This window comes from Typopeltis vanoorti, chromosome 17 (genome assembly GCF_054136105.1).
Source record: "Typopeltis vanoorti isolate ZY-2024b chromosome 17, IOZ_Tvanoo_1.0, whole genome shotgun sequence".
In the NCBI taxonomy this organism is placed as follows: domain Eukaryota; kingdom Metazoa; phylum Arthropoda; class Arachnida; order Uropygi; family Thelyphonidae; genus Typopeltis; species Typopeltis vanoorti.
In genome coordinates this window covers 51377128-51401336 of record NC_143565.1, presented here as the reverse complement: position 1 = coordinate 51401336, position 24209 = coordinate 51377128, and the positions used below count along the sequence as shown (strand labels likewise).

The following is a 24209-nucleotide window of genomic DNA, read 5'->3' as shown; positions in this document are numbered from 1 at the left end:
GGGAGTTCTGATTTTTTTTATCCTTGCAGACAACCTCATCACATGCCTCTCTGGCAGAATCAATCAATGTCTTCTTCAGAGTTTGCCACTGAATCTCGAAGGTTTGATTCCTGTTCTCAAACTCTTTCATTTTTTCTTCAATAATCTTTGTGTATTTTAGTCTACAGTTCACATCTGAGAGCTACTCAACTTTTATTTGCTTTAAAACTTTCTTACAAGTTATTCTTTTCATGAAATTCAGCAGAAATCCGACAGATATTTGCCATTATTATTAGCTTTGCTCTTTTATCCAAATTTTCCCAAAATATTTTTGTATGTCTCACAATCATTTCCTACTCTGCTATTCAGATCCCCAACAAGGACTAACTTTTCCTTTTACATTGTGTCAGTTGCATTTTCTAAAGCCTCAAAAAATTCCTCCACTTCTACCTTAGTAGAACCTTCTGTGGGACCATAGGCACAAATAAGTCTCATTGTCGAATTCCCCATTCTCATATTTGTCCACATTACTCTACTTGAGACTGACTGCCATTCAAGAAGATTAGCCACGTATTTTGTCTTGAATACTATGACTACTCCTTTTCCTTGATTGTCATTGCCTGAATATAACATTTTGTATTTATTGCTCAGAAAGATCTCACTAGTTTTTGTCTTTTTTGTTTCAGTCACCCCTATTATGTCGATCTGGTACTTATCTAATTCCTCAGCTAGCTCCATTTCTTTGCCATTCAGGCTTCTTATGTTGATAGTACTGATCTTTAACTCTGGTGATGTTGAGTTGGGGTTTGTTTTCAGATTTGTTCCAGTAGCTGACTTTTCGCTGTTTGCCCTGGTTCCCTGGCGAAAACAACAGGGGACCTTGTTTAACCGGGCAATGCCCCAGCCAGCATGAAATTTTGTCATGTTGTACCATCATTTTTTATTTTGGTTTAACCAATAAAAATACAATTTGGTCGGCTAAATCCTAAATTGACTGTCTTAATAATATCTTCCCTTTTCTACCTATCAACTAATTTCTGCAACCCACAATTCTTCAACCTGTTCTCATAAGGTTCATTCCATAGACCTGCTATCATCTTGGTCACTCGCCTCTGGTTCCTCTCCACCTCTTCCCAATCAAGAAGAAACCTAGGTGACCAAATCTGGGCACAGTAGTCGAGATGAGGTCTTATCAAGTCTCGGTGCAGAGGTACAATAACTTGCTTGGCTCTGCTCGTCAAAGTATTTTTCAACAACCAAGTGAGTTGATGAGCTGATTTAGCCACTTCATATACAAGAAGCAAAAGTGTACCTTATTACTGAAATACTCTGGATCAAAGAAATTATAACCTTGTTTAATACTTACACTTCATTATACTTGAGAAAAGGATTAAATAAGAATATAAGTAAGATAAATAAGAATAAGGATACTGATGTGAAGTCAAAAGCATCTATATACAAGTAGCCAAGTCACAAAGATACATTATGTACATTGCTTGGAAAGAAGTCAATGGACATCATAGTGTAAGTAACAAACAGCCATGGCACCAGCTTAATAAGATGTAGGACCTCCTTTCATTGCAAAGATTGCAACAATCCTACAGAGCATACTTTCCAAAAGCATATGATAGTGATCAACTGGAATTTTGGACTATTCTTCCTGTAGGAACGTAATGGGCTCCTGAACTGTTGTACAATGGATGTCTGTTGACATCTCCCAATGCTCCAGTTCATCCCACAGATAGTCAACAGGGTTGAGATCAGTGCTCTCCAGATGCGAGCTAAGTTTGGTGGTGTGCATGTCCACAAACCACGCAGTTACAGCAGCAGCCTTATGACACGGTGCACTGTCTTACAGAAAGGGGCAATGGTCAGTTTCATAGAAATACCACAAAGTAGGAAGCATTGCATTGTCCAGAATATTCATATACCTTGCAGAAGTATCTGAACCTCCAATACCTGGAGATTCATGGCACCACAAAGAAGGATCCAAAGTCAAACCAGTAAAAATAGGACCAAACCATCACACCCCACCTCTGAATTTTATAGTTGGAGTTATGCACTCAGGTAAAAAATCATTCACCGGGCATCCACCACACCCATCCATCTACTCAGTAGAGGGTGAAGTTTTCCAAGCTTCAACGTCCCACTGTATTCACACTCTTTGAACCACTGAAGATGACACTGGTTTCTTGGTTTGGATAATGTGGGACTTGCATACTGCAGTCCTACCATGAAAATCCATGTTTGTTCTGAATGTTTTTGTGTAGATTTGTGTTCCAGTCAATACTCGGAACTCCACATCCAACGTTGGCCGACAAATGGTGGCTTTTACATATTATCCTTCGTAGCACTCTATGGACACATTCAGTGAGTGTGGTGGGTCGTCCATTGCAGGTAGCACTTGCAGTTGACTCCCTGCACTTCCATCTCAGTATGGTATCACTGATTATTGACCTAGGATAGCCCAATTTGTCAACAATTTGCTGAACAGATAGTCATGTAACATGGCATCCTATCACAACACCTCTTTCAAACTTTGTCAGTTCCCTTCTTACAGCCATTTCATTAATACACAGTTGCACATTGACTTGGGAGCATTATATTCCTCCAATTTATACTGGATACAAACACGTGACTCTTTACATTGTATGATGCACCTTGCCCATGGGGATGTCTGTTGACTTCTTTTCAAGCAATGTATATAAACTGTTCGCTTACATTTGGGTAAAGGATTAAACAAGAATATAATTTCTTAGCAAGTATAATTTACTAAGTGGTGCTGATGGTGAGCGGTGAGCTATAAGGGGCTCGTGCGAGCCCTTTGTTAAATTTTTCTCAAATTTGCGAGCCCCTTGTTCTTGTTTAATAATCTTGTAGAACTAGAAAATACCACCGCAGAATGTATACATGCTACTATAATTGCTATTTTAAATTCATATGGATTTGCTGATAACTATTTAAAAAATTATCTCTTTGCATTTTGTTCTGATGGAGCTAGTGTAATGTTAGGAAACAAATCAGTTGTTGCAATCAAACTTCTACAAAAATTTCCCAACATTGTGATTTGGCAATATGTAGCTCATCATTTACAATTAGAATTAGATGATTCAATAAAAAACATTAAAGAAATAAATCAATTTGAAATATTTATGGATAAATTATATGCTTTTTATCAATCATCAAAAAATCAACAAGAATTAAATACGATTGCAAAAAACCTTGGTATCGAAATTTTAAAGATCGGCTGTGTGTTTGGACCACGATGGGCAGTTTGTGAACGGCTCTTGCTGTATGGAGAAATTACCCAGCTTTATGCAAGCATTTTGCATCGAATGATAAATATAAGGGCTTTTTAAACTGACTTCTCAATTTGGAAATTTTAAAAGATCTAGCATTAATGATTGATATCCTAGAGGAATTATCCTATCTGTCAGAAGCTCTACAAAGTCGCAAAATAAGTATTATAAGGGGGGTAAGTTAGCATTTTTTTTTCTTTTCTTTTTTTTTTTTTTTTTTTGCTCAACGATGTGAACCCTTTGTTAAAATTTCCATAGCTCACCACTGGTTGTACCATAATCCCATTCATAATGCAATGCCTTATCAATGGGATTATCATACATTTTTTCTACTTCCCTATATGGATTTTTCCCTGGTATGAGACTTACTATGCACACAACAGCCTGGTCCATGCTTATATCCATCAATCCCTATTGCTGAATTCATATTCACTTCATTCAGTAGCATCTCCTCATCATACACCTGAGTTTCTTTCTCCACTGTAGAGGTACCTTGAGCTCAATGTTTCACACACCAGGTTGATAGCTTTAAGCCAAATAAGCACCTAATTAGTTAACAATAACAGTCACTTCTGCATCTGCAACCCTGCATACCATCTGAATCAATGAGTTATTCTTTCACATTCATTCTTTCTTTTACTTGCAACAAATGATAGAACTCTTTTGAGTTGTCTGTAGCTTGGAGAGCCAGTTTCATTTCTTACTCACACTTAGCTTTCATTCTGTTAATGCAACAGCGATGTTTTTTGTTCGTTTTTTTTAATACTTGCCATGTATTGCTGAAATCCATCACATCTAGCAACCAATACCATGGATTAGACCCTATATTAATAACTGGATATAATCATCATATGATACCCAGCCATTCACTCCAGAGCACAGAAGTAAGCTCATATTCAGCTGATCCCAACATAGATGTGCCTACCATCAAACTAGAGAAGATTAACAGCCAACTTCAACACCTGTCACTATCTACTAATTCATGATTACCGATATGAATTCCTTACCTGCACGTACACCTCTGAATATGTGCCAGAAAAAGCTTTAGAAAAACCTGTACTGGTACATTTAACGTTTCCAAGGCATTTCATAGGGTTTGGCAGCAATGCCTTTTCAGGAAATTTTATATGATCTGCCTTTCACCCTTCGCAATTCGATTACCAGTTCAGGTATGTAATAGAACGCGTATAATAGAATGCATGTAATAGAACATGTCTTCTTTCCATATTTTTCTCCAGTTCCTCAGAGCTCACACCCTCTATTCTTCATATCATAAACTGATCTGTCAATGACCTTAAATCCCATTCATAGTTTTGTTGATGATAGTACTCACAGTTCTCATAAGACAAATCTGCAGCACTCAAACATCTCAAGCTTCAGAAATATCTCCTACAACCAGTGTCTATACTGATATCCACATTGTTCTCCAAAGGGATGATGATAACCTCATCAATTTCAATTCCAAGAAACAATTTTGTCTTTTTTTGTTCCCAATAAAGAGCTTAGTTCTTCTCCTCTTACCTTTAATAATGCTCGGCTTAATAGAAAAGTTAACATCTTTCTTTCTTTCTCTCTCGGACTGAGACATACTCTAGTTTTTCCTAGAGAAACTACCTGTGAAACAGTTTTACTGTTTCACAGGTAGTGGTAGTTATTATTACTATTATACAGGCACCTCCATGGAGTCCGAAGACTCATTGCAGGAGATCCAATCTATCTATCTACACAATCATACCTTTTCTTGAACCCATTAACAGACCAACTGACTCTGGCAACCCATTCCACTCATTCACAACTCTCCAAGCAAAAAATCTAGTCCTCACACCTCTACTAACCACACCTTTATTCAACTTCCAGTGATGACCACTTGTTCTGGTCCCCTCAGCCAAGTGCTAAATCATTTCCCCTGCATCAATAATGTAAAACCCTTCAAGAAACTTAAATATTTCTATCATATCACCTTTTTTTCTCATATCAACTAACTTCTACAATCCGCACTCCCTCAATCTATCCTCATATGGAACATTCCACAGTCCACTCACCATATTGGTCACTTGTCTCTGATTCCTCTCCATTGCTTCCTCATCCCCAAGAAACCCCCATGGAACTAGACTTGAGCACAGTAGTCCAGATGTGGGCCTATCAAGGTCTTATAAAGAGGAATAACAACTTCCTTATTTCTACATGTTAATGTGTTCTTCAATAGTCAAGTAATCTTATGGGCTATCCTAGCAACCCTTAGCCCTCTAAACTTTAATTAAACTCTACAATTACCATTTAGAATATGTCCTCTAAACTTTACCACTACCCCTAAATCTCTAGAATTCCACGATATCTTTTGAAGAATCTCTAGAATGTTTCCATAATATCTCTTCAACAGATATTTCCATGGGTGCTGTTGAGAAGAAATGACATACATTATATTTCCACCATTCCTGCTAAACCTAATACTGCAAGTAACAGTTCGCCACCAACTATCTACACTTGAATTGCTAACCCAGAAAACCTGCTAATCCCATTCATCTTTCACCCATCTAACCGCTGTTATCTGGAGCAGCCATCCCTATTAAGTATTCTTCACAGAATACAACCTTCAAGTGTAGATAGATGTTCACAACCAATACTGCACTGATTTGCTACTGCAGCAACACAAAAAAATAATTTTCTTCACCATGTTGAAATTTTCTTCTCAAAAGCATAAGTTACATAGTAGTCAGTGATATCCACTACTCCCATGTATAAGTTATATTCACAAACAGCAACTGATTTTTCAACTTCACTGTCAATCCATTTCTCATCAATTTTGTTTCTTCAAGTAACCGCCTATGTTTTGTTATCATAGTAAGTGCTCAGTGTACAAACTAATCTTTTATCTTTCAAAGCTATCATTGACATTTTACTAATCTTCATTAAAATTATTTCACCTTGCTTCATTTTCTTTACTACATTCACTACACACAATCTACAGTCACAATCATTTTTTGATTTCATCTGTTCTGAAAGCCCTTTTCTTGTTGTCATGTCAGCAAAATTAATACCAAGGTTATATAGTTCAAATGCCAATTGCAGACTTGTGTAGTACCTGTCTGTAAAAATGTATGTCCCTGTTCCTCCTCCAGGAGAATTAAGATATTTGGTCACCAGGTGCAAAATAATCCTGCTTGTGAAAAGTAAAATCGGGTCTTACCAGATTGGTTATAGTTTGTGCATCAAAGTACAGTTCCAACGCATACCCATTTCTTGAGTCAGCCAACACAAACACTTTTATTCCCCGCTTAGTTGGTTTGTCCTTGTTATATATTTTAAATGAAACATGTCCCTTGAAACCTACAGTGCTTTCATCCAAGTTACATTTGCTTGTTAGGAATAAAAATTTTTGAAACCTTTCTCTAAATAATATATTAATTTTTTTTTTTTATTCTCCTAGTGTTGCTTGAAACCAAATTAACTGGTTTACCATTATCTGGTATATCAACATGAAGGTTCCAAAAATTTGAAGAAACCTCTCTCTATTGAATACTTCATTGAAAAAAGGATGATCGTCCAACTAGTTTGAACTAAAATAATCCTTGATTTTAGGTTTAAGGCCACGTTAAGTAACACAACCAAAAATGCCTTTAATTCTGCACTAGTGACATGATTTCCAAAAGACGACCAAATATTTAATTTCGTAAAAGGCATATTTCTTTTTACTTTGTCACTATACAATGTGGTCTATGAAATCATCAGAAAAAAACAATGCTAGAATCAGTGCAGTTGCAGGGTGATTCACTCTCAGTGGCTGGTGTCATGGATTCAAAAGGAATGGAATTTCATCAAGTCTGTCATCTGCATCAGACCATGCTGTCCAGATATTATCACCCTGTCTATTGCTATTTTTATTCTGTTCCATGTCATCGTCGGGGTCTAAATCATCTTCAGAATAATTATCCTCAGATTCATTGCAAGTGCATTCATCCTCTGAATCGCTAAAATCGCTTTCGCTAACAATCCTATACTATTTCTTCAATTTCTTCATCTTCCAATTTATCCATCTTGCACAAACAATGAATACCTGAATACACAGTATCCCTGTCAAGGAAGCACAAGCCACACCATGCTAGGAAAACACTGCTCAGAATGACTAGTATGAAACTCTGTCCTTCAAAGCACACTGTGGGATTTTTGAGCTAGTTCTTACCTTTAAATGCCACCATAAAAGAAACATCATCTCTCAGATGGCCTACATGTTACACAAGAATTTGCATGCACCATCTGGGAGATGCCATTCAATCTGTAGGCCATGACGAAGACATGACAACTAAGTTTAATAAGTCTTACAAAAGAACAAGTTCCAAGAAAGTGGAAAGAAAGTAAAATTGTTCCACTGCATAAAGGTGGTGAAAAGGCTGTGAGTAATAATTTGTGAGTACAGAAATGGGTTGAATTGGTCCAGAGAAGATTCAGCAGTCTTCTCTGTAGTTGCCAGCATAGGTTTTTGTTAAGAGAAGATCATATTTTACTAATATACTATAACAAGGTGACAAATGTCTAGGACAAGGGAGATGTGCACATAGTATACTTAGATTTCACAAAAGCTTTTGATCGAATGCCACACAACAAGCTGTTAAATAAACTAAGAAATGGGATTGGATAAGCGACTAGTGAGTTGGATCAGTGGTGAGCTGTCAGATAGGTATCAGAAAGTTGTATGTGGGGATGCAACATTGCAAAGGAGGTTCACTAGTGGTATGCCACAGGGGTTTGTATTGAGGCCACTGTTGTTCAATTTGTATATTAATGTTATGGCCATACAAGACTTGAATAGATTGTATGAATGGGCAGGTGAGTGGAACTTTCAGCTCAATGTTGCAAAGATCTGGGAGAGGTGGTGGACAAAGGATCTGAAATTCAGGGGCCACATTGCACAAGTTGTAAAGCCATCACATCAGATAATGACAATAACGCAAAATATGCTGACATGCAAAAATAAAGAGGTTATGATTCCATTGTATAGGGCCTTGATAAGGCCTCATATGGATTATTGCGCAAAAATTTGGTCACCAGGTTTTCATGGTGACGAGGATATATTAGAAAGGGTCTAGAGAAGATTCATAAAGGTGGTCAGTGGTCTTTGAAATGTGGAATATGAAGACAGATTGAAAGAATGTAAATTGCAAAGTATCAAGAATAGGAGGAGGAATATGATTGAGATATATAAGTTAGTCAGGGGTTGCTATCAGGTTGAAATGGGAGAAATTTTTCATAGAATGGGGAAAGTAGATACAACAAAAGGCCAGCCCTGGAAACTGTATAAAGAGGGTGTGAGCAGAGGAGTGAGGAGTACGTTCTTTGCATGGAGAGTGGCTGATGGGTGAAATGCATTGTCTGAGTGTGTTGAGAACTAGACACTCTGAATCAGTTTAAGGCACAGTTAGATGAGCTTTCTGTGTGATAGTATGCAACTTCCACAGTGAGTCTGACTTCAAGGAAAGGCAGATGTTAAAAATATTAATACTCTAAATACAATATTTAAAGAAAAATACTAAATGATGGGCAAAAGAGCTTAATAATATCAATCTTCAAGAAAGGAGACAAGCGAATTCACAGAACGGAAGAATATATCTTCTGTTGTTCATTTTAATGTTGTGCTCCGCACTACATTAAAATTAAGCACAAAAATAATTGAAAATACAATAAATAATTTAACTAAATTATTAGATACGCAACAAGGATTTAGGAAAAATAGATCAACAACAGATGGAATAGTTATCAATTTCCCAATATGTATATCAAAGGGGTGTCCACGCACGGTTAGCCTAGTGGCTTTGCGCTTCACAACCATATGCCTGGGGAAGGAGTGTTCCAGGTTCGATTCCCATCAAAGACGTGAGGAACTTGAGGATCTTCCTCAGCCAAGTTAGCCGGTCTTGGTTGCAGGCAGTAGGGTTTTTTTCCGCCAGTTTATCTGGCATTTTTCATCCCGCAAGCAAGCAAACCAGCCCCGTGAACATATGCTGCTACAGTCAAAAATATATCCCCCCAGCGGCAGGCCAGGCGACAGGTCAGTTGGGAGACTAACAAGAAGTCGCATCTAAGTAACACGTGGACCCTGCATAGGAAGCAGGAATAACGTGTAGTGAAAGAAGAAGTACATCAAAGGGATGTTGGTGGTTACTATCACAGCACTACTTGACCAAGTTTACATTATTATTAATCTATCAACAATTTTCCTCCAAATCAATCTATTACTTGTGAGCACTTCAATATTGTCATATCTAACAATTCATTCTCGTAGAAAGGCTTAAACGTTGATTATACAAGCTTACTAAATAACTTAAGGAAATTACAACGTACAATAGAATATACATTAAATTAAACTTTAATATATTTCCAATATTTCGGCAAGGTCACATTGCCATCTTCAAAGGAACTTACAATAAAGACACGTGCATGCAGGCACTAAACACAGTAAATGAGAAACGAAGCAAGGAAGCTATGGTTTTCCTAAAAGTCCTGATGGTGCCCCCTAGCAGGTTATATAGATATTCTTGGCTGTTGGGATAATAGTCTCCTGATGTAAGCTAATGCCCCAAATTTGGGACAGTCTCATGCAACCAAATTTGTTGAGGTTTGGCATGTTTCTTAGGGCTGAGGCCGATTCCGTGAATAGTCTTTCAAATTTGAACTTGCTGCAGTGTATTATTGTGGCTTTCTTCCACCGTATTCTGTGGCATGTATCCAGAGCATGGTCTGCAAGACCAGAGTGGCAGTACTGGTGAAACCGGATGTAGTCCTTGTGTTCTGAAATTCTGATATTCACTGTCCTGCCTGTTTGGCCAAAGTAGGATAACTTATAGCTGCACGGGTCCTGGTATACACCAGGTAGGTCTAGGGGGAGTGGTTGGTCTTTAGTGGAGCAGATAAGGAATGCTAATTTTCTATATGGTCTGTAACAAGAGGTCAAGTCATGTTTTTTTTAGGATTTTGGTAATTTTTTCCAAGGTGCCTCGGATGTAGGGAATGGTGATGGATTTAGACTACATAGCCTGCTAGGGAGCACCATCAGGACTTTTAGGAAAAACCTTAGCTTCCTCACTTCATTTCTCATTTACTGTGTTTAGTGCCTGCATGCACATGTTTTTATTGCAAGTTCCTTTGAAGATGGTAATGTGACGTTGCCGAAATATTAGAAATATATTAGTTTAATTTAATGTATATTCTATTGTACGTTGTAATTTCCTTAAGTTATTTACTAACATTTCATGCTTCTAAGCCACTTCCGACTTTTATGGCATCGCATAAAATGAAGTAAAGAGCAAGCAAAAAAGATAGTACAATATCTGGATGTCTCAACAACCACCTCATCTGGAATAATAAGAACACAAGCAAAGAAACAAAAATAAGAATCTATAAAGGAGTAATCAGACCAGTGCTGACATATGCAGAGGAAACACACACATAAACTACAAAAATTAGACAAATCAACGAAACTACTGAGATGAAAACAAAGAAAAATTGAAAATGCAATGATATTAAACAAAATCTGTAACTCACAAATCAAATAAAAATGTAAAATACAACCAATAAATGACCGGATCCAAAAACAGAAAGAAGAATGGAACGATCGTATAGAAAGAATGCAGGATACCAAAGGGAAAAAAGAAATAGAGAAACACCAAGGAAAAGATGTCAGGATGGTTTTTGAAAACAGAGGCACTATAAGCATTTGTGCTTAACAATGAAAAGAAGAATTACAGAGGAGAGAAAATGCAAGAGATTAGAAGAAAAGTAGAAATTGAAAATCAACCTTCAAAAGAATGAAGAACATACCAACACTGAGGGGGGGGGGAAGATTATGTGACACGTCCAAGGAGTCCAAAGACTCATCGAGAGAGAGAGAGTGTGCCAACAGCATCAAACGATTAATCCCTTCCAACTACTAACCACACTCAAACTTGCTTAACTTTTTGTATAAGCCATTAGTAGCAGAGGCTCTACCAACCAACCAACCTTTGCTATGCATTATTTGGTCTACTTTTCTCTATGGAGCAGAAACAGACAATAAATAAAGAAGTAATAAATAAAGAAATAAACAACTGATGCATTGGAGATGTGTATGTACAGAAGAGCATTGAAGATCTTACGGATTCAGAACAGAAATGAAGGGGTTTTGGAAATTATGGGTACTAAAATGAAAATAACAAAGAACAAATAAAGAAAACATCATATTGTGATAATAAGAATATTACACTTTTTTTGACGTCCAATACATCAGTACTATTACGATTCCATTTGTCAGCAGCATTTCCAAAAAATTAGCTAACCTTCTAAAACCACATAATATCAGAGTAGCATTCAAGCCAATCAACACTATTTGGAAATTTTTAAGATCACCAAAAGATCCTCATCCATTCTACAAGTACTCTGGAGTATATAATATACCTTGCTCATGCGGTATTAATTATGTAGGTCAGACCTCTAGAAGCTTTGAAACGAGAAAGAAAGAACACATAGGATATGTCAGAAACAACAGACAAGACATTTCAGGCCTTTCTTGCCACTACTAACCACACGTTGAGTGGGATAAGAGCCTCATGCCCTATATAGAAGATAACTACCATTCAAGAACCTTCAAGGAAGCAGCTACAGTCGCCCGTAAAACTGAAAACCTAAACAAGAATCAAGGTCTAACCTTACCAGAAATTTGGAAAGCTTTAATCAGATCATTTAACATCAAAGAAATGAACTTTCATAACAATTACATCATGAGCCATAACGAATAAATCACGTTCCCGAGACACGCGCATTGCCTCGTTCAATACTAATTTTTTGTATGAATTAGAACCATCAGTCATAACCTAGTCTCTTACCTTCATTTAGCTTACTAGTTTGTATTCCCTGAAGATGCCGATAGAAAAAAATTGGCGAAACATGTAGGATTATAAAAGCTACTTGACGAACATTAAAAAAAGTGTAATATTCTTATAAATAAGTCAAGAAAAAATTCAACACATCATATTGTGACATTTTCTTGTGATATTGTGAGGCACTATCACAATTACACAGCTTTGCTGATGATAGTATACTCCATTCATTCAACAAACCATGTAGTGCTCAGATATCTTAAGTTCAAGATCTGCAACCCCCACCTTCAATCTTTATACTATCATCAATAGGGGCAAAGATTATTATTATTATTACAGGCATCTCCATGGAGTCAGTAGACTCATCGTGGGAGACCCAAACTATCAAAACAATATCTATCATATCTCTTCTTCAATTCATTTACAGACGAAGAGCTCACAACTGAGTCAGGCAATGCATTCCACTCGTTCACCACCCTCCAGGCAAAAAACCTCATTCTCACACCCTTGTTAACCACACTTTCCTTAATTTCCAGGGATGACCTCTTGTTCTTCCATCACTATCAAGCGGCTGAAATATTTCCCCCGCATCAATCTTATAAAAACCTTTTGGTAATTTAAATGTTTCTATCATATCCCCCTCTTCTCTGCCTATCAACCAACCTCTCAATCTATCAATGTATGGAGCATTTTTTACATCGCTCACCAACCCTTTCCACAACCTCCTCATCTTCAAGGAATCCAGGTGACCAGACTTGAGCACAGTAATCCAAATGTGGAAGGATCAATGCCTTATAGAGGGGAATAATAACCTCTTTATCTCTGGATGTTAGTGTGTTCTTCAATAACCAAGTAATCCTATGTGCAATCTTAGACACCTTCGCAATGCATCTTCTGAACTTCATCTCCCTATCCACCAACACCCCCTAAGTCCCTCGCCTCATCAATCTCTTGGAGTACCGTTCCATCAATGTAGTACATGGCTGGTAATCTTTTAATCCCAAAATGCATAACTTTACACTTTTCCACATTGAACTGACATCCATTACCTTTTGCCCATTTTGCCAGCTTATTTAAAACATTCTGCAAACTCTCAACATCAGCTTGATTTTTTATTGTGCTACCCAACTTTGCATCATCATCAAACAACTGAATATCTCCCTTTAAGACATTTCCTATATCATTTATGTACAAATTAAACAACAATGGCCCAAGCACAGAGTCCTGAGGCACACCACTGGTCACCTGCCTCATCCTGGACACATACACATACACCACTTTCTGGAATCTCTACCTGAGCCATTCTCTTATCCATATCACCAGTTTAGTATCCATCCCCATCTGCTCCAATTTGTGCAACAGTATTTCATGGGGTATCTTGTCAAAAGCCTTAGCAAAATCCAGAAGTACCTGTGTAGCCATTTCCTTTGTCCAACTCAGATATCATTCTATTATAAAAAAGTTAATAAATTGCTAAGGCAGGATCGACCTTTAACAAAACCATGCTGGCCCCTATAGAGTATCATATACTGATCTACCCATTCTTGGATTTTGTCTTTAATCAACTTTTCCAATACTTTTACCATGACTCCCGAGATGGTGATTGGTCTGTAATTAACTACCGCAGTTTTAGAGCCACCTTTATGCAAAGGAACTACTTTGCCTTCCTTCCACTCCCTAGGGACCATACCAGAGTTCAAACTTAAGTAAAATAACCAAGTAAGAGGTGCTGACAATTCCTTTGCACATTCACGCAACACATGAGCTGATATTCCATCTAAACCTACAGCAGTGTTTGCATTTAAATGCATCATCATCAAATTCCTGCCATGTACCCTCAAGGGGGGGGGGGGAGATGTACAGGATATGATAGTACTACATGAAAAAAATTACATCATTACTAACTTCCTATCTATAATTTTCCTCCAAATCAGTCTGTTACTTGTCAAGACTCCAACATTATCAGATCTTATATTTCTATCGTCTAAGGCACTTTGTATCGTATCAATCCACCTATATCTTGGTCTTCCTCTGGGTCGTTTTGCTAATCTTTCTTCGCCCATTCTGTTTAGGTGACCATAGCACCTGAGATTAGCTCTGCTAACGCATTCCTGGATGTTGACAATGTCAAGTTCTTTCCTAATATCCTCGTTTTTAATATGATATTGCCATTGATGCCATCTGTTCATGCCTATAATCTTTCTCAGGACTCTCATATCTGCGGTCTCTAGTCTTTGGTCAAGTGTTTTACTTCTGACCCAGCTCTCAGATCCATAAGTTAAAACTGGTTTGAACACTGTCTTGTATACAGCTAATTTAGTGTTCCGACTAATTTCTCTCTTATTCCATATGAATTTATTCAATGGACTTCCTACCATACCAGCTTTGCTGATTCTGTTGTCTATTTCTATATTTAATTTACCATCTTTAGTAAAAATCGTGCCTAAGTAGCTGAAATGTTTCACTTGTTCCACAGGTTCTCCATTCACAACACAGTTGACATTTTCAATGATTCTGCCTGTTTTCATTGTCTTTGTCTTTTTAATGCTGACCTTCATACCATATCTATTACAACAGCTATTCAATTTAGTCAGAGAATCTTGCAGACTTGTAGCGAATTTATTTAGAAGTATAACATCATCCGCATAAAGCAAAGAGCTGACATTAACATCTCCAATTTTGATATCATGTTTAATATCACTTTCCTTCATAATGTGATCCATATAGATAATGAATAACAGAGGGGATAATGTACATCCCTGTCTCACACCAGATTTAACACTTACATTTTTTGCAATATATTTAATACCTCTGATTTCTTAATTTCAATTATCACATTAGTTATTGCTACAGGTACAGAGATATCCTCACTTGGGTGATAGACTTTTGAAAAGTGATCAATCAGTAACTCGACTATTACATCTGAATTTGTCACCTCAATACCATCAGCACCCACTAAAGTTATCCTTCCGAAGTCATTCTTCCTTTTACTTGCCACATAGCAGAAGAACTCTTTAGGATTACCCTTGATCTCCTTGTCTAAGGTCTTCTCATAATCTGATTTAGCTTTTCTTACTATGCTGGCAACCTTCCTAGCTTGAGCTTGTACTTCTCATGGGTGCACTGATCACCTTCCTCCTTGTAAATTCTCCATAACATTTTCTGTTTTGCAGATCAAGCTTGATAATACTACTCATCCATCTAACGCCTACCTTGTTTGTCTTCCTGACAATGGGGATACTTTCTGATACCCACTGATTTTATCCCATACACTGCTAACATCTTTCCCCTACAATATGCTCTGCCATGGGACAGCTGTAAGCTCACTCCAAAGCTTGTTATAACTGCCTAACCTGTAGTTCCATAAAAACCCCTTAAGAGAGAAATCCACAAATTTTGCACCCTCCGAAGTCATTACCACATGATCGCTCTCACTAATTGGAGGTAACGAGGACGCCTTACTTATGAATATCTCGTCTGAACCAATGACCAGGTCCAACACTCTCACACCACATGTCCCTTCAGTTATGTGCTGTTTCAAGTAATTATCTCTTAGAAGATGTGTGAATTCCATTTCCTTTTTGCCACGATATTTCCTCCTTCCAATTGATATCACCATAATTAAAATCCCCCATAATAATCACTAACCCTGCACTCGTTGCCATAATTTGCTGATGCATGAATTCAATATCACCCCCTGTACCCCCTGGCATATAGTAGCAACCAACTGTATATTTGGTTGTGTTAGTAATTATTTCACACCAGACCGCCTCAAATGAACTATCATTCACGTGTCTATCCTCTTGATATACTACTTTCTTTGGCTGCAAGTCATCAGCTATCATCAACAGTACTCCTCCTGTTCTATCTTCTCTATCCTCCCTGAAAATACTGTACCCATTACATTCAATTCCAGTAACCACATCTTCTGCTGACACCCAAGTTTCATTAATGCCTACAACTTTTGGTGAGATTGCACTGACAAATGCCAAAAATTCTTCCCTCTTATTTCAAATGCTTCTTGCATTAGTATACAAAAATTGCAGATTCCCTTTACTTCTTGTACCAGCTTTTAGAATTGATATACATGTCACTAATTTCAGTAGTCCCATCCAATTTTTATCCACTCTATTCTGCAATTTATTCCACGAATAAGGATCAACAAATATACAATCACTGCATAAGTTTCTTCCTCTTATATTCAACTTTTTCAATTTTAGTTTCCTTGCCCAATTACTTCAACTTGTTCAGAAAACAGCAACTTCTTCAATCGCTTATTACTTCATGTTTAGATGCAACCCATCTCTTGCATACAGCTGTCTTTTGCCTTCAAACACACTCCAGACATCAACAAATTCCAGACCGCTTTTTTTGCACATCTTGCAATCGTATCATTCGTTATCATCGCTCATCTATTTAACTCATAATTATCAAAACAAGGCAGCACATACACACTATCCTCCCTTTCACACTTTTCTTCTGAATCACGATATCTAACAACGTTCTTAAATCTTTTGCTACCTGATTAATACTACCACACTCAGGATATTTGTACTCACCATAACTATCACCTTTTCTGCATCATGCCCTCTCTTTATTGCTAAAGCCACTCTCTCTCTATTGTTCCACCAGCCAAGCATTCCTCAAGCATACTGCTCTCCATACTCTTAATCATAGAATCACCATATACTGTATCACTCATAACTTCAATCAAGTCCAAACAAGCGTCACTCATGGCCTCATTTTCTACAATATTCAGCATGACTCTCCAAGTTTCATTACTTTCCCTCAACGCTCTTTTACTTACTCCCTCACTTTCATGACATCTTGTTTCTTCTAGATCTCTTGTGCTTTCATTCTGTTGACTCCCAATTACTCCCATACTATTTATTACTATATCAATCACCAAAGACTCTCCCATACTTAATCCTGTTCTAGTTACTTCAGCTAAAGTAATCTCTATAGTCCTAATTTCTCTATTCAACACATTTAACTCAGTTTTAATTTCCAGAACCCCCTTACTGAGCACTTCCAATTCCTCTTGCAGAAGGTGAAGGTCACTTTTCATTTACTCGAACTCCTGCGAAAGCTCTTCCACTACGGTCCCGATGTCTGCTTCCATTCCTAATCACTCAGTCTATCCCGACACTTCTCACATACGTCAAAGTTTTCATTCTTCTCATTTAGCCAAACATTCCACAGATCCTTCACATTCTTTGGCGCATACATCTAGCAGTTTCTGCAACACATCTTGGGAAAAATCCAAGTCCAGACTTTCGTATAGAAGTCCTCCGAGCATCCAACAAGAGATGTACGTCTCTTGTTGGACACCATCTTTAGGCGTTGACGTAATGAAACAAACAGCAGCGAAAACACAATATATACAACAGAGTTTCAAACAATAACATTACTGAAGGACACTTGTTACAAGTTACTTGTTATACCAATGGATCATCAGACACCAATATGATTAATGGAGGTGCTGGTGCTCTCCTACTTCCGAAAGGTGAAAAAATTTCAATAGAAGTTGGATCTGGGAGAATTCTTCCAATTTTACCAGCAGACTCTATGCAATAAATAAAGCACCCAAAGCCTGCTTAAAATTATCATCATCTCAACAATCAGAGGGAATTATAATTGACAGTGACTCAAGATCAGATATGGAGGCAATCAAAAATTGCAATGCCAAACTCACCCAAGATATCCATAAACTCTTGAACTAACTGAAGTGTTTGGGAAAAAGCTGCATTTTACAATGGATTCCTGCTGGTGTAGACATTGATTATAATGAAGCAGTTGATAAATTAGCAAAAGATGTCAGAGAACTCCAAGAAACTGACATAACTCTAGCTGATGCTAACACACTAGCAAAATCTAAACTAATTCCACTAAAATCAGGAATACGACCAAATTCCCAAAATTAATGTTGACAGAAAGACCTCCACAATGACAGCAAGACTCCGAACAGGACATCTTAGAGGAATGAAGATCAATACAGATGGTACAAGAACATATAGAAACTGCAATAACTGTCCTAATACTGAACTGACACCCACTCACATTTTCACCTGTCCAGCAATTACAGCAGCCTTTGCAAGCAATAGATCCTAATCCTGAACAACAACTCTATACGAACAAAATCATCGACATAGCCAAAGCAGTTCAAAGAGTACATGGAAATATCTAAGACTCCTCCAAGGACAAGACAACAACATCATCAGTGAGAGCCAGATCCAGAAGGTATACCAAAGTTGAAGTAATGCAGAAGTCATATTTCCCATATACAAGTAGTGAAAAGGTTTATTACCTTATTATTAAATTACCCCAGATCAGAAATATACATTGAAAGTTTTTCCATTTTTTATACTATAAATTAAAGATGATAAGAAATTATATTTGTAGTTGAATCCTTTCTCCAAGTGTAAGCAAGGAAGAATTCATGATAACATGCTAATAACAGAATCACATTAATTTAAATGTCCTTGTTTGTAAATCTTTAAAATGTTAAAGGACTTTTAGAAAAAAAATTGCAAGACTACTTCAACAGATTGACTAACAAGTCTCTTTCCATCCAGTTCACTAACTTATACCTATCTCTTCAAAAGACAAATATCCTCCTCTTTCTTATTCTGAAATTTACAGAATCCCCTGCTCTTGCAGCTCATGTTATTATGGACAGACTGGTTGTTCTGCACAAATTCATCCTGCACTATAATAAATTTAGTTTAATCCTTTATCCAAGTGTGAGCTAACAACGTATGCACCTGAAAATATCTTCAGGACTGAGGCAAGGTGGTGCCTCTGTTGGCAACTCGTAGCAAAGGTGGACCAAGCTCTCATCTCTCCTTGTCTCAGTGTCTCCCACAATGCAAAGCACATCTCCTTGCAGACATGCATAATGTTATGCATTGAGGAAAGGGCCACTTCCCAGACCGGTTTCGACTTTTATTGAGGTCTCGTCAGTGGGAGGCAGACCCAGAAGTGGTGACACTAAGGCAGAAGCAATGGAGAGGTCATATTTACCTATACGAGTTGCCAACCGTTGCACCACCTTATTATTAAATTACTCTGAATTTAGAGAAAGATGTTAGAAGTTTATTTTGCACTTCATTAGAATATAATAAATTTAGTTTAATCCTTTATCCAAGTGTGAGCAAACAAAGTTTGCACCTGAAAATATCTTCAGGACTGAGGCAAGGTGGTGCATCAGTTGGCAACTCGTAGCAAAGGTGGAGCAAGTCCTCATTACTCCTTGTCTTGATATCTCCCACCATGCAAAGCACATCTCCTTGCGAACATGTATAATGATGCATTGAGGGAAGGGCCACTACCCAGACCGGTTTCAACCTTTATTGAGGTCTCATCAGTGGGAGGCAGACCCAGAAGTGATGACACAAAGGCAGAAGCAATGGAGAGGTCATATTTACCTATGGGTAGTGGCCCTTCCCTCAATGCATAGCATGATACGTATCTGCAAGGAGTTGTGCTTTGTATGGTGGGAGATACTGAAACAAGGAGTGATGAGAGCTTGGTCCACGTTTGCTATGAGTTGCCAACAGAGGCACCACCTTGTCTCAGTCCTGAAGATATTTTCAGGCACAAAGTTTGTTTGTTCACACTTGGATAAAGGATTAAACTAAATTTATTATAATCTAACCAAGTGTAAAATAAACTTCCTACATCTTTCTCTAAATCCAGAGTAATTTAATAATAAGTGGTATACCGGTTGGCAACGCGTACAGGTAAATATGACTTCTCCATTGCTTCTGCCTTAGTGTCACCACTTCTGGGTCTGCCTGCCTTCCACTGACGAGACCTCAATAAAAGTCGAAACCGGTGTGGGTAGTGATCCTTCCCTTAATGCATAGCATTATACATGTTCGCAAGGAGATGTGCTTTGCATGGTGGGAGATGCTGAGACAAGGAGTGATGAGAGCTTGGTCCACCTTTGCTACAAGTTGCCAACAGATGCACCACCTTGACTCAGTCCTGAAGATATTTTCAGGTGCAAACTTTGTTTGCTCACACTTGGATAAAGGATTAAACTAAATTTATTATAGTCTAACCAAGTGCAAAATTAACTTCCAACATCTTTCTCTAAATCCAGAGTAATTTAATAATAAGGTGGTACCAGGTGACAGCTCGTATAGGTAAATATGACCTCTCCATTGCTTCTGCCTTAGTGTCACCACTTCTGGGTCTGCCTCCCACTGACGAGACCTCAATAAAGGTCAAAACTGGTCAGGGTAGTGGTCCTTCCCTTAATGCATAGCATTATACATGTCCGCAAAGAGATGTACTTTGCATGGTGGGAGATGCTGAGACAAGGAGTGATGAGAGCTTGGTCCACCTTTGCTACGAGCTGCCAACAGATGTACCACCTTGCCTCAGTCCTGAAGATATTTTCAGGTGCAATCTTTGTTTGCTCACACTTGGATAAAGGATTAAACTAAATTTATTATAGTCTAACCAAGTGCAAAATAAACTTCCAACATCTTTCTCTAAATCTAGAGAATAATAAGCTTACAAAATTAATAACAGAAAAAACTCACGTACAAAGATTATTTAATAGTATAATTTTCGCCTGTGTGTCACAGGCATCTTCAGTACATTAAGCTCAAATTAAACAATAACTGACAATTCCAAAAAGCACCACCTAAGTAGCTGGTGTAACATAACTATAGACGGCTTACGTCTATCCCCTTTATGGGAGATAGTACTTTACAAATCAGCTCATCTTTCCTAACTTTTTATTGTACTGATTTTTTTTTTTTAAGGAAAGTTATTGACCTTTTTAGTTATCTTACACCAGCTACTTAGGTGGCACTTTTTGGAATTGTCAGTTATTGTTTAATTTGAGCTTAATGTACTGAAGATGCCTGTGACACACAGCCGAAAATTATACTATTAAATAATCTTTGTACGTGAGTTTTTTCCATTATTAATTTTGTATCGATATGTCTGCTCACGGTATACCTCTTTTAAAACTTAATAATAAGGTGGTACTGGGTGACAGCTCGTATAGGTAAATATGACCTCTCCATTGCTTCTGCCTTAGTGTCACCACTTCTGGGTCTGCCTCCCACTGATGAGATCTCAATAAAGATCAAAACCGGTCAGGGTAGTGGTCCTTCCCTTAATGCATAGCATTATACATGTTTGCAAGGAGATGTGCTTTGCATGGTGGGAGATGCTGAGACAAGGAGTGATGAGAGCTTGGTCCACCTTTGCTACGAGTTGTCAACAGATGTACCACCTTGCCTCAGTCCTGAAGATATTTTCAGGTGCAAACTTCGTTTGCTCACACTTGGATAAAGGATTAAACTAAATTTATTATAGTCTAACCAAGTGCAAAATAATCTTCCATCATCCTGCACAAAGAACATCCAGAATACATATTACTAATATAACCTAACAAATCCAGTTTAGCAAGCCGCAGATTATCTACGAAGCATAGTATTTGGTGGAACAAAACCAAAGTATTACACATCAGTTATTTTCTTTTGGAAAGACTGTACAAAGAAAGCTGTGAAGCACACATCCACAACCCAAACCTGAACAAAACCGATTGCCTAAAACTTTCTCAATTTTGGGAAGTTATACTGACTAATACTCACCACATGTTTCTTAACTTGTAATTAATTTATTGTTTATATTTTAAAATAATTTATTAACTAAATTACTTTTAGTTAATATGCTTTCACTTTCAATTGGATTGCTCTTTTATGTTTTCCTATAACTGTATTGACAATGACTATGAAACTTAGCCAAAAATTTACAAATAAAGACATTTAAATTGACATAAGTGAATCCATTATTAATATGTTATGGTGAAACATAAATGTTTACCTCAAAAATCCCAATACTTTTCTTCATAATTTGTAATTTAAGTACATCAATTCTAAAAAAAGTTGGATGTTTTTCTTAATGGTCTAACAATAAAAAAATAAAAATTTTAAATTAAAAAAAATGCACAGAGACTAATTCTAGGAATTAACTGATGCATTGCTGTTATAATCTAAAAACAAGGTGCTATCCTCCCCTCCCCCCCAAGGTTCATCCTGTATTTTGGACTCTGCATACATTTAAGATACCACTGGTGAAATTGTCATAGTAACTCACCAGCCAACGCTTTAATTCGAGATCTTTCAAAGAGCCGTGAAGAACTGTTACCCCCATCATATTCATAATCTTCTAGCTCCTGCTGTGTTCCTGAATCCCACCGGACTGCTACTGATATATCTGTTGTCATTACTGCTTAATTTTATCTGAAGAATGAAAAGATGATTTGTATCTTAAGTTTTATATAAATTAAAACAGTATAACTTAATATAAACATAAATACAAAATTACAATCATTTCTCAAGCTAAATTCAAATGAATAAGAAATAAGTTATATAAAACAGTGGACAAATCATTACATGTAAGAATCTCAAAATGCCTAGCAATAATTCTGAAATTCATTATGACCTAAGTAATCCACATACCAAGAATTCATTTTGTGAAATGTAATGAATGAATTTCACAAAATGAATAGCCAAATTCATTTTGTGTAAACTTGTTGACTGACAGGTGCACAATATATGTTAACCACCTTACCAGCCATTAAAGATCAAATATGCATCCTCGAAAGATTCGTATCCATCATAAATTTTAATGTAATATCAATTGTATTATAATTTTAATGTGCACTTCGCATCCATGGTAATGTGGACGTATATATACGTCCTGGCCAGTAGCGTGGTTAAAGAGCACAATCTGAAAAATATAGTAAAAAAAGTATGAAGTATCAGATCACATTAAATAAACCAACTAATAATATTTAAATAAAATCTCATCAAAAATATGATTCATCATAATTATAATCCAACAGAACATTTCCTTTTAAGATTTCAATCAACATATAAATCTTTTCTCAAATAAACTAAATTCCTCTATGGGCTTTCAAATCTTTAAAAAAACAATTTGTAAATCTGAATGCTCTGTTATTTATTTTCATATTACCATTTTATTTATAGTTGTTTTATTTGTTACTAGATAACACAACAGTAAGAAGCAAGAGAAAGGAGTGGACCATGTTTGCTGATGGATATAGTACTCTGTGCCAAGAACAAAAACTGAAACACTGGAGAAAGGCAATACAAGAAACAGCTAATAATACATTTGTATAATGCCTTTCTACATTATACTAATGCAATAAAAAGAAACAGCTTACATAGCTCAGTCAATTTCGATGATAGTCTTTGTTTGGAAAGACCCGAGTTTGAATACTCTCTAGGATGTGAGAACCTGTTTTAGGACTTTTCAGCTGGGGGCAAGTCAACCAGCCTCATACAGAGGTAGGTTTTAATTTGCTCTCATATGCAGTTTTTTTTCACTCCTGGAAGCTCAGGTTTTTCATCGTATGAAACAGGCAAACCAGTCAAACATGATATACAGACATAAGAAACTATAGGAATAAGGATTAAGTACCTTATTTCATCATATCTGGTTTCGAAATTCTGCATTAGCCAGTATGGGTATACACACATAAGTGTAATATAGAACAATAAAAAGAAAAGGTTTAAATAAATGGGACCAGTGTTGGAAGGTGGAGAAGTAAAAAAGTGAACAGCAAAGTGTATGCAGAATGGAATAATTAGAGGAAAAAACATGTCTTCGCAATAAAGGCGGCCTAAATGAAAAGAATAAATTCTATAGCTTTAAGATAAACACTGCAGTGCTGACAGTTTGTCAAAATAAACACACACACACAGATACACACACACACACACCCCTCCGAATCAAAAAATTAGAATAATCAAAGAGAATGTGTTGAATGATTTGCAATTCTAATTATTGCAAAGAAAATAATTATTACCAAAAATGAATTAGAAAAATCTAAATCTACATACTTTGTAGATTATATAACCATGTAAACATATAAAAATGGTGAAGGGGAGTGTGAGGAGCAGATTTTTTTACATAGAGAATTGTCAGTGAATGGAATGCAATTACCAGAATATGTTGTTAATGATGGGAGTTTTAAGGATTTTAAGATTCAGTATGATAGATATGTTGTCAGTTGAATGAACCTCCCATGATG

At 36.9% G+C, this 24209-nt stretch overlaps 1 protein-coding gene across 4 annotated transcripts in view; it reads right to left on the bottom strand.

Moving 5' to 3' along the window:
- Positions 1 to 24209, bottom strand: part of LOC150097387 (spectrin beta chain-like) — a 795721-nt gene that overhangs the window by 729176 nt on the left and 42336 nt on the right. For all 4 annotated transcript variants that reach the window (XM_090407783.1, XM_090407784.1, XM_090407785.1 and 1 more), the window contains exon 2: positions 22247 to 22392. In XM_090407783.1, coding sequence (XP_090263909.1) covers positions 22247 to 22376 — 130 coding nt within the window. In that variant the 5' untranslated portion in view covers positions 22377 to 22392. The remainder of the gene's footprint in view (positions 1 to 22246; positions 22393 to 24209) is intronic.